Raw genomic sequence first — 20,756 nt, forward strand, 5'->3', positions numbered from 1 at the left:
GGGGGGGGGGGGGGAAACGGAATGGAGTTCTTGTGGGATACTGGGTGGGAGGAGGTGTAGTCCAGATTGTTATGGAGAGTCTGTGGGTTTATAATAAAATGTTCAGCTGGAGACTGTCGCCAGAGATACAATTAGAGAGGTCAAGAAATGGGAGGGATGTGTCCGAGATGGACCAAGTGAGTTTGAGGGTGGAGTGGAAGTTGTGGGTGAAGTCGATGAAGTGGAATAGCAGGTCACTTAGTTCAAGCATAACTAGGAGGGACAACAAATGCCAGTCTTGCTACTGACAGCTACATCCCATGCAAGATTGACTTCTGTGGTTTTAGGAAGGAGATATATTACATGAAAAAAGGTCAGGCTTGTATCCTTTGGAATTCAAAAAAATGAGAAGAAATTTAATTGAAACATATCATTTTACGGGGACTGAATATTTCGCCATATGGGAGGGACTAAAATTAGGGGCACAGTTTAAAAATAATGGGTCTTAAATTTAAGATGGAGATTTCAGAAAATTTTGTTTCTCAGAGGATCATTAGTCTGCAGAATTCTTTTCCCTAGACAGCAGTACAATTTCATATTTTTAAGAATACGTTTGAGATTCTTTCTTGACAAAGGAGTCAAAAGGTATAGGAGATAGGCAGGAAAGTATAGTTTTGTTTACAATACATCAACTATGATCTTCATGGCAGAACAAATTCAAGAGCTTGCTCTCCTGCTCTCCATCTACATGTTGGTAAATATGTAAACCATTCATCTCATGAGTTAGCTTTGGTGAACCTTCTCAGAATTATTAATCATGCAATATGTCTATCCTTACATAGGGAAAGCATAACTGTACACAGGTATAGTCCACTGTACTCCAGATACAGTCTCACCAATGGAGTGAACAGCTGCAATTAAATTTCCCCAATCTCTTACTACATTGGTGTTGAACAATGACTGTGCCTGTCACTCTCTCACTCTGTTCCCCCACCCTACCAGTCATACAGATGTACACTTTGAGGAGAAAGTGAGGTCTGCAGATGCTGGAGATCAGAGATGAAAATGTGTTGCTGGAACCCCCCCCCCAGTCTGACCTATCACCCTCACCTTGTCCTCTTTCCACCTATCACATTTCCGGCGCCCCTCCCCCAAGTCCCTCCTCCCTATCTTTTATCTTAGCCTGCTGGACCAACTTTCCTCATTCCTGAAGAAGGGCTAATGCCCGAAACGTCGATTCTCCTGTTCCCTAGATGCTGCCTGACCTGCTGCGCTTTTCCAGCAACACATTTCCATACAGATGTACAGCATGGAAACAGACCCTACAGTCCAACTTGTCCATGCCAACCAGATACCCCAACCTAATCTAGTTTCACTTGCCAGCAGCCAGCCCATATTCCTCCAAACCCTTCCTATTCATATACCCATCCAGATGCCTTTTAAATGTTGCAATTGTACTAGCCAACACCACGTCCTCTGGCAGCACATTCCATACATGCACCACCCTCTGCTTGAAAAAGTTGCCCCTTAGGTCTCTTTTATATCTTTCCCCTCTCACCCTAAATCTATGCTCTCTAGTTCTGGACCCCCCCTCACTCCAAGGAAAAGACTTTGTTTATTTATCCTATCCATGCCCCTTGTGATTTTATAAACCTTTCCAAGGTCATCCCTCAGCCTTTGACACTCCAGCGAAAACAGCCCCAGCCTATTCAGCCGCTCCCTATAGCTCAAAACCTCCAACCTTGGCAACATGCTTGGAAATCTTTTCTGAACCCTTTCAAGTTTCATCCCAGCCTTCCGATAGGAAAAAGGCCTAAATTGCACGCAATATTCCAAAGGTGGCCTAACCAATGTCCTGTACAACTGCAACAAGACCTTCCAACCACTGTACTCAATACTCTGACCAATAAAGGAAAGCATACCAAACACCTTCTTCACTATCCGATCTACCTGCGACTCGATTTTCAAGGAGTATGAACCTGCACTTCAAGGTCTCTTTGCTCAGCAACACTCGCTCAGACCTTATCGTTAAGTGCAGTCACGCATGCGCAACACATAATATTGAGAAAAATTAGAAGCCCAGAATAGAATCTTTTTATTCTACAAGTAGAATAAAATTTTCTCTATTTACTTGGCATTCAAATTGGTGAATTTTGCAGTTTTTACAACCTGGTACCCTAGATGACTATGTTGTCTGTCTAATGGTCAGGTCTTCCCAGCTCATACTTGATTTGTCTTACAATAACGGCCACCATTTCACTTGCCTTCTTAATTAGTTACAGATCTTTTCGTGATCATAGAAAATGACATTCAAATCCCCGTACGCGGTCTCTCACCACTCCATCTTCCATTTCTTTCCCCACTCAACTTATTTATACCTTTTTGATAGATTGTGAGGAGATTACCAAACTTTTTTTTATTATCAGCAAATTTGATTACAGTACAAACAGTCCCTTCATCAACTAAATATATGGCTGGAAAGCCAGTGTAGGAGGAAGGGCATCAAATTCCTGAGGCATTGTAACAAGTTCTGCAGAAGGTGACACAAACACAAGTCAGATGGTCTCAAACTGAACAGGATTGGGATGAATATTCTTGCAACATTTGCCCATATTGTTGGGGAGAGTTTAAAATAGATTGCCAGAAGTATGGGGAGTACAGGGCAAATTCAGATTGGACAAATCCACAGCAGGGAACGGGAGACAGAAAATTAGGCAAGTGGCTCTGAATGATGAAAGCAAAGGTTAAAAAGTGTTTGGCACAGGAAATTGGCAGTGTTAAAAAATATACACACAAATGCAAGGATATAGCAAGTAAAGCCAATCAGTTGAGGGCACAGATTGATATATAGAAGCGTGATATCATTGCAATAACACAAACTTGCTTGTAAAAGGCAGAAATGGCAGCTCAACACTCCTGCATACGGAGGATAGAAAGGAGGATTAAGAAGGAGCATTATTGGTGAAGGGATCAATTACATTTGTGAGTATGGTGTACTAAATGAATCATTACATGGGAATACATGGTTTCAGCTCAAACAAATGTGGCAGCCACATCACTAGAAGTGTACTATAGGGCACCCCCAAATAGTACGAGGGAAATGGAGGAGCAAATATGTTGACAAGTTTCTGACTGCCAGAAGCAGAATAATAGTTGCAGTCTTCAACTACCCTGATATCAACTGGGATATGAAGAGTGCGAAAGGCACAGAGATCATAATGTCCTTGAACAGCATTCCAGAGAACTTATTTAACAAGCACATAACAAGTCCAACAAGAGTGGGTGCAATTCTAGATTGGTTTTATGAAATCAAGCAACACAACTGAACGAAATAGCAGTCGGTAACCATTTTTGAGATAATGACCCTAAAAAAGCTAGAATCAGCATCATTATGGAAAAAGGACAAAAATAGTACAGGAGTAAAAGTTGTAAACTGGGGAAGACAACTTTTTGAAGTAGAGAGGTGGTCTTGCAAATGCAGACTGAATGCAACTTCTCGAAGGAAAGGTCAGTGAGAAATCAGCTGGAGACATTCAAAACGAGATATCCAGCACCATGCAAACATGTTCGTACAAAGAAAAAAGTTATCCAGTGCAGGGTATAATAAAGCAGAAAAAGAAAGCTCAACACAGTTGAAAAACACTTAATACTGTAAAATGATTCAAGGAGTGTAGAAAGTACCGGGAGAAGTTAAAAAAGGAATTTAGGAACGCAAAGAGATGGGAAAAAAAAATTGGCAGTTAAAAATAAAAAGCTAAAAGAGGTTTCATCTCAGTAAAATTAAGAACAAGAAGATAACACAGGAAAGGGTAGAACCTATCATCAATTATATACAGGTAACTTGCATAGATATGGAAAATGTGGGCTGGGTTCTTAATCTCAGTCTTCATAGAGGAGAGGAATGATGCAGACACTTTCATTAAAGAAGACTTTGATATATTAGATACAATAAGCATAATGCAAGAGCAAGTACTGAAGGGACTGACATCTCTGAAAATAAATAAATTACCAGAGCTGGATAGGTTGTATCCTAGGCTGTTAAAAGGAAAACAGAAGAAAACAACAAATGCTCATTAAATTCATTTTTCAATGCTCACTAGATAAAGACAAGGTACTAGAGGATTGGAGGTCTGCAAATATTATACCAAAAAGGGTTTAAAAAGGGTGCGAGAGGTAGGCCAAAAGAAAGATAGGAGAAACTGTCACTTAGAAATATACAGATTAATCAGGAATAGTCATTTTTGTTAAGGAAAGGTCTTGCTAATTTAATTGGCTTGTTTAAGGAAATAACAAGGAAAATTGATGAGGATAGTGTAGTGGATGTTATCTACATAGACTTTAATAAAGCAAAGGGAGGTATTGGCATAGTGGTAATGCCACTGGACTGGTAATCCTGAAACCCAGATTGATGTTCTGGGGCTAAGCGTTCAATCTCATCATTGCCAAAGGTAACATTTGCATTCAAAGTTTTCAAAAATCTGGAATTTATGAAAAAAGACCAGCCTAATGGCTACCATGTGATCACTGTTGACTGTCATGAAAGAAACATCTGCTTCACTAACGTCCTTGGGGAAGGAAATCTGCCATTCTTAACCAGTCTGGCTGAGATAGGTCTCCAGATACACAGCAGTGTACTTTACTCTTAACCGCCCTCTGAAAAAAGTCAGGGATGGGCAATAAACCGCATCACACCCACGAACTAAAAAAAATTGACAAGGTCCGCACTGCAGACAGATCAGAAAATAAAATTCCATGGGATGCAGGAAAATGTAGCTCAAAATTTGGATTGAAATTTGGCTCAGCGATAGGAAGGGTAATGGTAAATGGATGTTTTTGCAAATGAAAAGTGGTTTGCAACAGCATTCCAAAGGGCTCAGTATTTGTTGTATGTGCTAATAATCTAAATATTGAAGATATAACTGGAAAATTTGCAGATGTCAAAAATATTGGCCACGTAGTCAATAGTGAAAGGGATCGCTATTGTTTCAATCATCATAAATGGGCAGAAAAGTGTAGTTCAATTCAGAGAAATGTGTTTGTTTATCTTCACCAAAGTGAGGGAATACTTTAAAAAAAAAAAGAGGGTATTGAGACATGTTGAGGAAGTGAGAGGCCTCGGAGTACATGTCTGAAGGACTTTGAAGATAGCAGGACTGGTAGGTAAAGAGAGCATATGAAATGCCTTCCTTTACTGGGCAAGATGTAAGCATGGATGTAATGCTGGAACCCCACAAAACGTTGGTTCGGCCACAGCTGGAAATTCATGTACAGTTTTGTTTACCCCATTACAGGAAAGATAGGACAGCTAGGGTTGTTTTCCTTAGAACAAAAGGGGAGACTGAGGGTTACCTTAAGTCAGGCATACAAAATTGTTAAAGATTTAATAAGATTTAAATCAAGAAAGAACGGTTTCTCCTAGTGTAGAGGCCAATTACTAGACAGCACAGATCTTATGGTGGAAAGATTAAATGGGATATGAGGGAAAAGGTTTTCAACCAATGAATGATGGATGAGGTGAATTTGCAGCCCAGTTTGGTGGTGGAGGCAGAAATCCTCAACTTGTTTACAAAGATATCCAGATCTATATCTAAAGTCCTGCAAGGCTATGGAGTAGGTGCTAGAAGTTGGGATTAAAAGGGGCAGCTAGTTTTTTTTACTCCTCTAACGTTGTTTAAACGATAGCCATTTCTGTGCCATAACCTTTCCATGGTTCCATCCAAGTCATTAACATAGATTATACTATAGAATATTTCAGGTGCCAACACTGATCCCTGCAGCACATCATTAGTTATAGCTTGCCATGTGTACAAGACCCATTTATCCCTACTCTGTTTACCTGTTAGTTATCCAATTTATTGTCTAATGATGCTATTATAGCACCTCAATTACCATATAGCAAATTATCAAATGATTTCCAGAAGTCCAAATAAAATGCATTTATTTTAAATCAGCAGGTTAAGAATTATGAGAATTTCTGACTCGTTTTGGAACCTGTATAAAAATACATATACTAGCTACTCTTTAACCACCCTACTTGTCAAATACAAGTTCCCCTCCATTTAACCATTAGGCAGTTGACTCTGCCTGATTATGTTATGATTTTCTAAATATCATGCTGTTACCCTCTTAATAATAAATTCCAACATTTTATCAATGACACAAATGGTGAGTATTCATTTCAATACCTGTGATAATCTCACTGACAAAATAAAACTGTATATCTCCAAATCAATAAATGCCTGATATAGACTCCATGTAGCTTTTCCAGGTGATCAATAAAGTCGGATTCCCACCACTATTGTTTTGAATCTTACTGCAGGCTCAGAACAAATCAGAAATTGGTCAGAATTCTGAACTACTGATTTAAAAATACTCTGAGTAAGAGAAAACAATATATGATCAAAAACATCTGAAATATTCAGCATTACTGTCTAAAAAAAAAACTATCAGGTTTGAAATACCAAAAATTATTTATAAAGCAGCATTAAAACTCCACATCTTGTATAATTGTCCCATGGTAACTTAGAAAAGTACATTTTCCTAATTTAATCTAGAAATAAAAGTTCTGCATCAGTTCAGAACAACAGTCATTAAAGACAAGATAATAAGTGGCTGTCACACTGAATATTCCATTAGAGAACAACGTTAAGGAAGGAAATTAAGGCTCACCTCTAAAATATGGAATATTACAATGCAATGGTTTCAACAATTGGAACATTAGTAGTTTTATAATGATAAATTGAATTTATATAGTGGCTTCAATATAGGAAAGGCATCTCACCTTGTTCCATACTTCTCACTCTAAAGTAACTGTTCTTTGCTGGCCACCATACCACAAACATTTTTTCACCAAAATATCTTCACTGCTTTTCTCTTAGCCTGCACCAAATGCTTTTCTCTTTTGTGCTCCAAACATGAGTGTAAAGAGTTAAATTAGGCCATTCAACCCATGGAGCCTGTTCCACCACTTAACACTTTGATTGAAGCTTCAATTCCAGTTTCCCATTTACTCCTGATTTTGAATTCACCTCAATTTAACTCTTTAAAGCTCACTGTTCTCTCACTGCCCCTGAAACCTGCCTCCAAGTCATTCTACAACTCTTATTCATGGCTGCACATTGAAATTGTCTTCATATGCTCTTATAAATCCTGTTGTAACGATTACGGGCAAGACCACTTCTGATCTCTTTCATATGTCACTCACCCCCACTTCCCTCACCGACACCCAGCCCACCCTCCTTTGTACCCAGAAATGCAAAACAAACCATTCCTCATTTCAATACAAACACATTCAAAATCTGGCCTTTGGCTTTCTGTTCAGCACGATATTTCTGCAGTTATTGCAGATTTGCTCAACTTTACCCTAACCTACACCTTTGATATCACAGTCCCCAGTAAAATAATTACTTTCTCAGTGTGCCCTCTTCCCTTAGACATGCCTCATTTCAGCTCCCAAGCAAGTCCATGCAAAGCACTTTTGGAAAGAAATGGCAGATAACGGATTTAGTCACCCACCAGCAGATATGGTTGGACAAAATAAGCTCAATTTGGTATTGTTCTTGTCTACTAAAACTGTTCACTGGTTCAAGCACCAACCTTGGCTGCAAAGACAATCACAAGCTTCTTTTCTCTTCTGCAAACTACCTTCTTTAACCTTTTTCCCCCCAAGGTGCAAGGACTTCGTAAATATTTGTCACTAAGATCAAGACTATCAATCAGCTGCCTTTCTGATATCATAGAGTCATAAAGTTGTGCAGCATGGACCTTCAGTCCAACTTGTCTACATCGACCATATATCCTAAATTAATTTAGTCCCATTTGCTAGCATTTGGACCAAATTCCGCTGAAGCTATTGATGTACCTATCCAGATGCTTTTTAAATGTTGTAATTATATTTATCTTCACTACTTCCTCTGGCAATTCATTCCATTCATGTATCATCCTCTGCATGAAAAAGTTGCATCTCAAGTCCCTTTTATATCTTTCTCCTCTCACCATAAATCTACACCCCTAAGTTATGGACTCCCCTACCCTGGAAAAAAAACATGGCTATTCACCCTATCCAGGCCCCTCATGATTATATAAACCAATGACACAAATATCTCAGCAAGGGGCACAACAATCACTTCCCTAGCTACCCACGAGGTTCAAGGATATACCTGATCATGTCTACCATTAGCTCACCTGGCTAAAAACTTCCATGATATTCCTCTGCCCTAACCCTAAATTTAATCTTCCTCCCGTTTCTCTCTCACCTTCCCTCTACTGTCTCGAAGCACATTCTATCTACAGTGTTTACTTTCTCCTCCCTCAATTCTATTTCACCTCCAACACCAACTTACTTCCTAGTCCCCATGTTACTGTTATTGTAAATGGTTTTCTCTCTCTCTCTCTCTTCAGGTGTTACCATTCTTTCCTTGATTTCATCACTATCACCACCCCTTCCTTAAGGAAAAATCCCTCAACTCTATCGTCTTTGCAAATTACCAGCCCATCTTCAACCTCCCTTTCGTCTCCAAAGCCCTTTGAAGTATTGTTGCCTCGCTAATCTTTGTCCATCTTTCCCAGTACTAATTGGGCAAATTTAAACATAAACATTTCAGCCTGTCACAGTACTAAAATAGCTCTCTGTAATGATATACTTCCTCATTTCAATTTCGTCACACTTTCCCTCCTTATACTTCTCAGCCTGTCTGCAGTTTTTGACACAGTTAATCACATTAACCATCTCCAATGCCTCTTCACTGTCATTTCTGGAATCCCCAAGAATCTCTCCTGGGTCTTTTATTTACATGCTGGCCCTCAGTAATTAATGTGAAAGGTCAGCTTTAATTTTTATGTATGTGGATCATACCCAAATCTACCTCACCACCCCCCCCACTTGTAGATTATATTAGATTACTTACAGTGTGGAAACAGGCCCTTCGGCCCAACAAGTCCACACCGACCCTGCGAAGATCAACCCACCCAGACCCATTCTACTACATTTACCCCTTCACCTAACACTACGGGCAATTTAGCATGGCCAATTCACCTAATTTGCACATTTTTCGAAACCGGAGCACCCGGAGGAAACCCACGCAGACACAGGGAGAAGGTGCAAACTCCACACAGACAGTTGCCTGAGGCGGGAATTGAACCTGGGTCTCTGGCACTGTGAGGCAGCAGTGCTAACCACTGTGCCACCCGTAACTCTTCCACTGTTGATGAAATTATCACACTGCTGATCAGACATCCAATACTGGATGAACTGAAATTCCCTCTATTTAAATATTAAGAATGAAGCCATTGTTTCAGTCCCTACTCCAAACTTTGTTCCCGAATTACTGAGTCCATCCCTAACCTTGTCAAGTTTGAGATTAAGCAAGTCTGTTTGCAGTCTTGATGTCACGTTTGATTCCAAAAGACTTGACTACATTTACTACACTCAATAAACCTTGGGCCATTCAAAACTTCACTGCTCCGGTCATAATCTGCACCAAATCTTGTTCAACTATCTGCACTGTGCTTGCTAACACACACTGGGTCTTGGTCAAGCAACATTTTGATTTTAAAATTCTCATCCTCATTTTCATACATCTTCATGGTCGCACACCACCCAATCTGTAACCTTTTCAGCACTCCAGGACATCTACATTCTTTTCATTCTGGTCTCTTTGGCAAAATCAGAGATGCACAACACAGACAGCCATGGCTTCAGTTTCCTAGTCCTCAAGTTCCTTCTACTTCTCTTTTACTTAAAGGCAATCTTTCAAAGCCTCTTTCACTTAGGTTTACATCATCTGACCTAAATGTCTGCTTTTGTGACTTTTTTTATAATGGTCCAGTGAAGCTACTTGGAATGATTTATTTCGTTAAACATGCTGGATATATACAAGTTGTTATTGTTGAAAATATCCCAAGACAGTTCTCACAAGCATAAACAGAAATACCTCAGTGGCTGAAGGAATAGCAATCAGTAATGGCACAAGACAGGTGGTGCAAAAGGGGAACAGGAACAAACAGTTACACAAGGATAAGCCTAATGGGAGATAGCAACAGGTAAGCTGCTATTTCTGATAATAGAGCAGGTGAGGAATTCAGCAGCAAATGGACTGAGTGAGCAAATGAAGAAAGTTTGAGGTGGAGGAAGTTTGAGAAGCTTGTTATGGGGCATTACATAGTTAGAATTAAGAAGTGAAATTCTTCATTTTTTCCAACAGTTGTTTTAATATGATAATGCATCTAGAAGCTTACAAATGAATAATAAATGGACTGTTTCAACTTGTTTTATTCAATTTATTCTTGACCTTACAGCACGTTGAGCTTGCACAGCCATACAATGTGATCATGGGTGATTTGGAGCTTCAACTCCACTTTTCCATTCACTGTAAAATCATTGTGATTTTTGGCAACTCAGGGAACAGTCTATCTCAGCCTTAAACATTTATTCAAAGATCAAGTATCCACAGCTCTCTGGTGTACACAATACCAAACAATTCACAACTGTAAAGAGACATCTCTTCAGCTCATTCTTAAATGATCGGGCCCTTGTCCTAAACCACGTCATTGATCTAGATTTCCCAGCCAAAGGAATTAACATTTCAATATCTACTGACCTCCTGTCAAGTCCTTTCAGAACATAAATGTTTCAATGCGATCATCACCTCTCGTTATTCTAAACTCCTAAAATTATAGATCTAGTTTATTCAGCTTCTCATTGTAGGGACCAAAACAATTAAATTTCACTACATTGCCTCCAATTGAAATATATCCTTTCTTACATACAGACATAAAATTGCGCAGTATCCCTGCTAATGAATTCTGACCAGAACTCCGTAAAACTGTAACAAGTCCCCTGTAATAAAAGCCAGCATGTCCTTACTGCTTGTGGTACCTATATGCTAACCTTTTTGCAGGAAAACATACAGATCTCACTGAAAGTTTACAAGTTTCATATCTTTTCTAAAAAAAAATCTGCTTTGCTGTTCTTATAACCCAAAAGTAAATAACCTCACACTTCCCCACATTATACTCCACATTGGTTAAGTGAGTGGTTGACAATCTAAATGTCTCTGTAGCATCAGCATCCTCCTCACAGCTTGCAATCCCATTTAGATTGTCAGCATCTTAGATAAAAGAGACAGCGAGTAATGTATCCAAGTCATTAATAAAGTGTAAATAGCAAACATCCTTGTGGGATTCCAATGGTCATAGGCTGACAATTTAAATGCATTTTTTAATCCTGACTTTCTGTTTGGTGTCTGTTCACCAATCTTCTATACTTCTTCCATTAAACAGTGGCAAATAATTTCCAAACTATTATATAAAACAAAGATAATAGTAAAAGGTCTATACATTCACCATTTCTGATCAAGTTTCCAATTATTTTGCCTTCTACCTGGGACTCTGACTGTTGCCCTTACAAATAGCCCTTTAAAAATAAATGTAAATACCTACCCTGCCAATTCCTTGACTAATGCTTCCAAAAGTCCAGACTGGCTAGCTGTTAATCTCGTTACTATCTGTAGTATGTTACTGGCAAATACTGTTGTTGTTTTTGGTTATATTACAGTTCTTACACTTGGAAAAATACACTTGTGAAAAGTAAAACTATATGTAGCTTGACCAGGAGTATTCTCCTAGTCTTGGCTGATACTTATTCCTGAACCAACACAAATAGAATTTAGTTGATAATTGATCAGAGTGTTGTTAGTGCTCCTTGCTGTGAATAAACTACTTGCCATAACTTCCAATGTTATGACAGCGATTCCATTCAAAAGTACAGTATATTATTAGTTGGAAAACACTTTCAGTTAGAGATTCTAACATGCACGAATATAATTCTAAGTTCTTCCCCTCTCTTCTCCACTGATAACAAAGCAATCTGAAGCTAGAATAGTCCACAACGAGGAAAGATAGTGAAATACAAGATCACTATACTCATTTGGGGCATACTTAACATTTGACCTTCAGGGCCTTCACACATCATGTCAGAATAGGTGAAAGCAGCAAACAACCAATTATAATTAGTCATAGTCCTCTTAGGTACACAGAGAAGACTACTTCTGTAGGAGCTTAAAGTGATTAATGCACCCTCCACACTTGATCAGATCATTTAAACATAATCTATTAAATGCCTCTTTAGATCTCAGCGTCATCACTGAGATCATTACATCATTATTCAAGGGTTGAATCTTATATTATTGAGTAAGCTGCTATTTCAAGGATTCACCATTACCAAGAAGTTCCCTATTCCAAGGGTATGACATCAACCCATTGAGCCTGGCTCAACTTTTTATTACATAACTTTACCTGAATTATAAATACAATTTTGCATGTTCAAATAGCTTTGCAATTTGTTTCACTTGTCAAAATCGTTAATTTCACTCCAAACAGTTCCCTTAAAATTGACAGTTTAATAAATCCATTTCTTAATATCAACACTTCATTAATCGTCCAAAATTAAATAATTAAACATTTCAGGATGTTTGGCATGAATTTTCTTTTATCCATTGATATATCAGTTGTAAACTTACCTTTTCTTTTTCATGAGGAAGATGGGTAACTGGTAGGAGAGATGAAGGGGAAGAATTATTGTATTTTGTGGCTCCCCTACCTCCTGCATTTCCATAATTCACTCTGTAAAGAGGTCCATCCTTTAATATTCTCCCATTATTTACGGCACGTTTGGTAGCTAGTCTAAGCCTCTGCTGAAACGTGGAACTGCTGGTAATAGTAGCCAAATCGCTTTGGCTTCTCAAATATTTCTCTATGTTCTTGAGTGACGAACCATTTGGTTCTGCCAATCCTTCAACTGCTCTCTTGAGTATTTTATTCCAGTCCACATTAACAATGTCAATGCAGTTTCTCGATGTACATCCTTGCGTGGATTTTGAAAGATTGCACGGCTTAATGGATGCAAAGCGTCCAGGTTTCTCTGGATCCTTGTATGATGAAAGCCCCTTATTTGTAACTTTAAGTATAGTACCATCTTTCACACTAAGTTCCAACTGTTCTAGGACAGTCTTCCTATCCAATCCATGTGAAGAGGACACTGCATGGCAAATCCTCTCCTCTGATGGCCTTTGCTTTTGCTTTTTCACTTTCTGAATAGCTTCTAGAATCCATTCAGTGTATAGTGGGTTTGCAAGCTTTACCATGGTTGACCATTCATATGTTGTTCAATCCCAATGATAGGCATAGAAATTACTCCTCTTCCATGTGTTTGAACAATCCCATGCCAGGTACTGAAAGGCCTACCTGAGAAAATAAAGAATTCTTTGAAGTGAGGACTACACCATGCCTTAACTTCAGCACTTGTAACATGTTTGCGAGTCAAAACTATCCATCAAAACTGCACTGAGCCCAATTAGCCTTTCAAGACAGTAGATAAACAAGATAATCTTCAGAAGATTGAACCAACAGGTTTCCAAAAGACTCCCCCGTGGACTGGTTGTAAATGTAAGAATGAGCCCTGAAAGGCAAAAGGTAAACAATGTCAAACACGTCCTCTGTAAAATACACTGCAGTCAGAGAAAAAAAAATCCCACAAAACCAGGAACTTATTCGCTATAATAAAATGTAGTATACATCTGCATGTTATGATCAGTTTGTTCAGATTGCCAATTTCAAATTCCTCATGTTTACATCAGGATGTCACCATTGTAAATACACGTGCAATATTGCAAGTTCTCCCAATCTCGCCGTGAATCGTGGTACAAATATATAGATGATATCTCATTCCCGTTCGACAACAAAAATCAATAAAGTAGGAAAAACTCGGTTGCATCACGTCTCAGTGATATATTTTCAGGGGAGCAACTTTCGAAAGCGTTGTTTTCTCTCCTATCCATTTTATTTAACAGTGACTTTAACTCACGCCGCGTTTCTTGCTTTCTTCTGCTAAGGAGCTTTTTTTTAAAAAAAAGAAAATGCAGATATAATCGTCATCAACAAATGCACGATCCACTGGTGACCAATGCTCTGCAATCATTTAAAGTCCTCGACCTGCTGGCAGCAGCATCCTGTCTGTCTGAATCGGTCTCAATACCGCATCATCAGCATTCAGGGTCACACCAGGAATTGCTGGAGAACCACTGCGTTAAAGCCCAATGAGAATCCCTTTTTTATATATAAAAGACATCTCATCATTAACCATGATCACAGCAGTCGATAGCCTTCCGCATTATTCTCTTCGGGGAGCACACAATGCAGAGGTCTCTGTTGCTCTATAAAGGTTTTGCTTCGAAACAAAACAGGTTTGGAAAAACAGATCACGCACCTTGCTTCACACTTGAGCGCAGAATCGGCTGATACCTAGCAGAGCAGACGCCATTTTGTTCCAATGTTTGAACACCGGAGTTTACATGAAAGCGACATGACACTGATTACAGCCGAATGGAGTCCCATTATACCCTAGCGCGCAACCTAACACCAGCCTGGAAGTCCCGCCTCTGTAACTCGACCATTGGCCAGAATCCCCACCATTCACCAGCAGCACGCACCATAGCGTATCATGATTGGGCGGTGGCCCTGTCAATCAACACTAGCACCCTTTCCACCTGCCCCTCCCCATTTCAAACAGGTTCGGTTGCCCCACAGTATTTATGTCATTTGCGCACTGGGCAAAGCCGGAGCTAAATTTTAAGTTTAACGCGCTACCTCCCACATTTATTTCGTCCTCTCTCTCCTCGGTCTGTCACACAGCTTCAATCAATTTTGTTTTCCTCCACCAGGTTGCAATTGCTGCAACTGAGTAGCTGTCAAGTTTATCAGAACAGTGACCGAAATTAAAACTATTTTTGAGTCCTTCACTAGTCGATAACTAAACACGACGTTCCTTATTTATTTGAAAAGTGCCCATCAAGGTAGGTATCGACGGCGGTCGTTTTAAACGCACCCTCCCATATTTGTATTATTTTCGCATACTATCCGTCAAACTATAGATCGATTTTGGATGAACCATTTGGATCAGTGTCTAATGCAGTGCTGCCCTCACTGATACCAGCAACCACCCTGTATTGCTTAATGCAAAGGGGAAAAGACAACAAAGTGGGCCATTTCACAATTTTTCGCCCTCCCTTTCCTTGCAAATTAATATTTATCAGAGGAGGCTTGTCGGGTGCTCTGCTCGCGCTGTTTTTGAAAATTCAAACAGGATTGCGAGCTGCGCGAGCGGCAAGTTTCTACGTTCTTTTTAAAAAATAATCTCCAAAAGGAAGCAACATGGCGCTTAGATTTATAGTATTTTATTTTGAAAAACACCCGGAAAAGGCAAGTTCTTTTCTAACTACATCTTATTTGTGCTTATTTTGAGCTTTTCTACCCTTTTGAAAATAACTTGTGAAGAAAAGGTATCTAATCTGTCTCAGTTGGAATTTTCTGGAAGGTGCTCAGTTCTCAGTCTACTTCTCCCCCCCCCGCCGGAAAAAATATAACGTCCAACGTTCGCTCGTTAACCACGGGCGGAGGAGGTTCGGGGGGGTCAAGAGGCTGCTAACTGCCGCTCACGAGACAGGCTCTCCCGCAGCCGCCTTATAACCACCAACTCCTAAAGGTTAATCATCTGCGTGCGCGCCACCAACAGCTAGTGCCCAATGCCAACCCCCGCCAGTTGTGTCCGCATGCTTCTCTTGTTTGGCGTTGCTGCAGTTTTCCACTCAGCAGCCTGCCACCTTGGACCCTGTTCTCCAGTTTTCTTTTGTCATTTTGATATGTACTCCTTAAGAACCTGGCCCTCCAGCTCTCCTGTTTTATTTTGTCCTCATGCCCACAGCTTAGGACCCTGACCTCCTACTGTAGCAATTACCTAGTTTTTTTTGTCCTAATACCTACTTATTTTTTTGTTGTTGGGAGAATGTTTATTCGTCTTTTCCTCCTGGAACAATTTTTGATAATCTCCCAGTAAAACGGGGCTTGAAACCTGGTTGCCTACTGGCTCAGATCGCATGCTATATGCCAGCTGTCTCAATTTCTTAATAACAGATGGCACACACACCACAAGGCGAGGTACTGAAAACACAAAATAGCCCATCGTTAATTCCGAGGATGATTCTCCAACTCCCTTTTTGCTTTTGACTGTAGTTGAGATCTATTTTATGTACACTTGCACCATATTTTGAAATAGAGGGTATTGTTTTCTTGCCAGTCAATGAGCTAATAATGACCTCTAATTGAACAATTCATAATTATGGCAAAAATGTGTTTTGAAAAATTTATCTGAGTAAACTAACCTTGATAATTTAATATGACCATTTTTAGTACTATTTTACAAAGGTCAAACCAATGTGATAAGAACACAGCTTGGAATTCCAAATCAAAATGGATAATATGGTCATATATGCACAAATGTTATCAAATATCAGAACATTAAGGATTAAGAATAGTTCTGAGAACCTAAAATGTACATGAATGAACAACAAGATGATGTTAAACTATTGTTCAATACATCAGGACAGCCCAGATCATAGGTATGGATTACATTTATTAATCAAAAGTCATCTGAAATGTTATTTTATATATATGTATAAAAATATTATTTAGCTGTTTTTTTTCCAAATATTATTCAGGTTCATGAATCCCAAAGTGTTATTAAGTGGGAATAATATTTATTTGGGAGATATTGGGCTGAATTTTTCCGAAAACTGGCGGTGTGAATTTTGGGCAGTTTTGTCAAGGACTTCTGTATCAAATTATTTCACACCATTCTCTATTACTCACCTCATGATGGATCTATGGTACATTTGCCAGGACTTTGCTAGACTTCCACCACCAACACCTTATGATAGTGCCCAGCTGTGCACCAGGTCAAACACTACCAGTCTCAAATAATCTTCCACAATACACATACTAGGAGGGACAGGAAAAAGAAAACCTTATGAGGAAAGTGACACTTCATTGGAAACTGAATCTCACATTCATAAATATATTTCCACTTTATATTATCGTCTGCCATTCTAACTACATCTGCAACAACAGCAGCAGTGGACTGGACTTGGAGCAGTCTGGGATGGCTGTTGGACTAGGGTCTGGCCTGGGTGATCACACCATGTGTGGAGGCCCTGCGCTGAGCTGTTACGCTGTAATAAGGAGAAAGGACTGCAGATGCTGGACATCAGAGTCGAAAAGCACAGCAGGTCAGGCAGCATCCGAGGTGCAGGAGAATCAAGGTTTCGGGCATAAGCCCTGATGAAGGACTTATACTTGAAACATCGATTTTCCTGCTCCTTGGATGCTGCCTGACCTGCTGTGCTTTTCCAGCACCACACTCAACTCAGTTACACTGTGATGCCTATTTTAAATTTCCAACCTTACTGTAATGTCAACCCTTTAATGTTGTCCTATTTTAAACTTTTTTTTTAACTCTTAAGTAATACAACTACCTTTATTTCTCTGTTGTATCCAAGAACTGTACCTGGGTACTTGTATCTAAGATGTCACCATAAGAAGACAGACATTGTAAAAGCTTTTCACTGTACTCCTACAATGGAGTACACATGACAACAAAAGGATATTGTATTGTAGAATGAAGCTACACAGGTCACTAGTCCTTAGTGCCATACCAAATTAGAACCCTGTCTAAGGGAGTGCTACTTTTTTCCCAACGTGCAGTGTGGCATAGCATTTTGTTATTCTTCAATGTGCAAGCATCGCATATTGGAAGCTTTCAACAGTTGAAAACATTAAGTTTTATTGAATATCAAGAAAAGTAAAGAAAAAAAACAAACAAAAAACTGCATTTACTTCTGAGAATAAACAGGGTCTGCTTGTCTTTTGAACAACAACAAATTAACAGTCATTAAATGATGATCTCACCCAACTCTATTGGAAGTGGGTGTTAATTAAGTCCTGTCTGGCTTGTTGCGCCCGCTGCTGCGCCATTCTATCATGATAAAGATGATGCTTTTCTTGCTCAATAATCTCATTTTGCTTCTCAGAAGACTGCTGCCTCTCCCAGGTCACTACCTATCATGTGCTTTCTTTACTAGCTGCAATCATGCAGAAAACAGCAAACTGGGATTATGCAGCACTCTCTGTTTGGAGTGTACTGCATGGCTCTCTTTCCCCCACCTCGCCCCAGATCTATCCAAGCATCAGAATCTCATCTTCAGGAAGCTTACTGTGGGCTCCACAATGGCACTGATGAAAGAATGAGCTGCATTGTAACAATGCTTAGTCTGACAAGCCCTGGAGGAGCATCAACATCCAGCCATTCGGAGGTGATTAACAGAATCTTCAGCCATAATTGCAGAGCTTATCTCTTGTCTCACAGTAATCATTCTTCTGAGGCATTTGTCCCTTGAAACAAAGCAAGAATATGGGAGTTTTCAAGGATACAGACATCATGACAGTTCCCAGGGTACCTGGTACAAACTCTTAAGATTTGGTACTGATGATAGACAGATGACTTGATGATACACAAATGACATTGATGGAATGGAAGCCTTCTTGACTTTTCTGTTGATAAAGTCAGTTGTACTATTAAATGGCGCTCTCAATGCAATGTATGCACAGTCTCTAGCATCCTGTGCTTACAGGACGCCAGCTATGTTAATTAGGTGACTCCTTGGCTGGAGTACTGACCTCATCACAAGGAAACAAGATGAAGGAATGTGTTTTGACCCAAATTGCAATGGTAACAGCTTTGGTACATTTGATGATTGAGAACCTGCACAATTCCCAGTAGATCCTTGGAAGCAGCCAGTTGCTTAAAAATTTAGCACAGTTGCTACCTCAACAGCTATCTGGATAAGCTGACCACCCATCCCTTCCGGTCACAAGTTCTACTCCAGCAGGTGACACTGTAACAATATCCTGCAACATTCTCAATCTGCAGCAACACTTATGTGGAGCAAATGACATCACAGATGATAGACTCTGAGCCTCCATAATCTGAGGAGACCAGCTGGTTAGTCAATAGCTGCTGGATGTTGCTGCTGCTCTGGGTTTTGTGGAAGCATTTCTTCCTCCTCAATTTCTCCGTGCTTTTGTTTTCCTTCGGCCACTATAGCAATAACCATGGCTGTGCCATTCACATCACATACAAATGTCAGTTTACCCGAGTCCTCAATACAGTGTGACTTGGAGATCTCCTACAAGGAGAGTAATAGAATGCATATACATGGACCTTTGACTATCTGTGTCAACCACTATGAAAAATATTCATTCTTCAAAACATTTGGCAGAGTTAATATGGATTCTTTGCCATGGCCTTTCAGGACAGTAACATGAATGTAATGGCACTAATGGAGGTAGATTACAAACTCCTGTGCAAGCTGCACATATTCCTACCTTCCCATCAATTATGGACTCAAGCCCTGGCCATCAAAATTAGCTTCTTACTGTCAACTTCATTCTGACAATGCAACAGTGACCTTTGTGTAATTGATTTAACACACATCTGTTTAGCTGTAGTGGAATGATCTTCCCATTTCTAATTCTTGTTTTGGTATAATAAATTGTGCAAAGGCTTGAGAATGCTTGCAAGATTTGCCATAGTAATTCACTAAGTCCAAAAATAATCATTCGGTTTACATTTTTATGTGCTTGTGCTTCAACTATGGTTTTTACTTTTGAAGGTGACTTGTGTAGTCCCTTAGCATCAATGGCATGACCAAAATATTCAATGGAAGATTTGAGAAAAGTCACATTTGTCTTTCCTCATGCGTAGGCCATAATCTTCAAGTCTGTGCAGAGTAGTGTCTAAATTGGGGACATTTGTTTCTCCCCATGACAAAAATATCCTCCAAGTAACACTGGACTTCTTCTAATCCACTTAAAGTCTGATCCAATGAAATTACATAGCTGCAACCGTGATTCTAAATGGAAATCTCTTATGTTTGAATATTCCTTCCTGTGTTACAGTCAACAAATATTTCTGTGACTCAGGATTTACATTCATCTGGAGATAGGATTGACTAAAGTTAATTTTACTGAAAAGCTGGTCTCCAGTTAGTCCAGCAAATATGTTAACAATTAAAGGCAAAGGATGCTGCTCAGCACACAGTACTGGATTAATAGTGACTTCAAAAACCCACTCCAGAGGTATACCAGCTTTCTTTCTTCATCACTGGTAAAATAAATATGGCTCAATCACTCATATTTACTGGTTCAATGACTCCCATCTTGACTGATCTCTCTAATTCTGCCTTTACGTTTGATCTGATTATAAGGCCTTGAAACAGAGAGACCTAGGGGTTCAAATACATATTTCTTTGAAGTTTGCATCACAAATAGGTAAGGTGGTTAAGAAAATATTTAGCACACTTGCCTTCATTGCTCAAACCTTTAAGTATCAGAGTTGGGGCATGATTGAGGTTGTACAAGAAGTTGTTGAGGCCTCTTCTGGAGTACTGTGTCCAGTTCTGGTCATCCTGTTATAGGAAGAATATTATTAAGCTAGAGAGGGTTCAGAAGAAATTTGCCAGGATGTTGCTGGGAGTGGAGTGTTTGAATTATAAGGAGAGGCTGGATAATCTGGGACTTCTTTTCATTGGAGGACAACCTTATAGAAGTTTATAAAATCTTGAGGGGTATAAATAAAATGAATGGCAGATATCTTTTTTCAGAGCAAGTAGTGGATGCAGGTACAGTAATAATGTTTAAAAGACATTTGTATAAGTATATGAATAAGAAATACTTGGAGGGAAATGGGCCAAGTGCAGGCAGGTGGAACTAGTTTAGTATGCGATTATGGTCAGTATGGACTGGTTGGACTGAAAGGTCTGTTTCCACGCTTTATGAGTTAATGACTGTTTGAAACATTTTGCTTGATTTTCAATTTGATAGATATTTTT

General features: G+C 39.4%; 1 protein-coding gene across 3 annotated transcripts in view; it reads right to left on the reverse strand.

The window, feature by feature from the left end:
• kat6b (K(lysine) acetyltransferase 6B) overlaps positions 1-14,393 on the reverse strand; it is a 212,326-nt gene extending 197,933 nt beyond the window's left edge. The window contains exons 1-2 of one of the 3 annotated variants that reach the window (XM_043678896.1): positions 14,243-14,393; positions 12,498-13,435 (exon numbers count right to left, since the gene is read on the reverse strand). In XM_043678896.1, coding sequence (XP_043534831.1) covers positions 12,498-13,121 — 624 coding nt within the window. In that variant the 5' untranslated portion in view covers positions 13,122-13,435; positions 14,243-14,393. Of the gene's footprint in view, positions 1-12,497; positions 13,436-13,840; positions 14,137-14,242 lie in introns of those variants that run through there. The other 2 variants (XM_043678898.1, XM_043678897.1) reach the window with 2 other exon arrangements.
• Between the last annotated feature and the right edge of the window lie 6,363 nt (positions 14,394-20,756).

This window comes from Chiloscyllium plagiosum, chromosome 38, assembly GCF_004010195.1.
Source record: "Chiloscyllium plagiosum isolate BGI_BamShark_2017 chromosome 38, ASM401019v2, whole genome shotgun sequence".
Lineage (NCBI taxonomy): Eukaryota > Metazoa > Chordata > Chondrichthyes > Orectolobiformes > Hemiscylliidae > Chiloscyllium > Chiloscyllium plagiosum.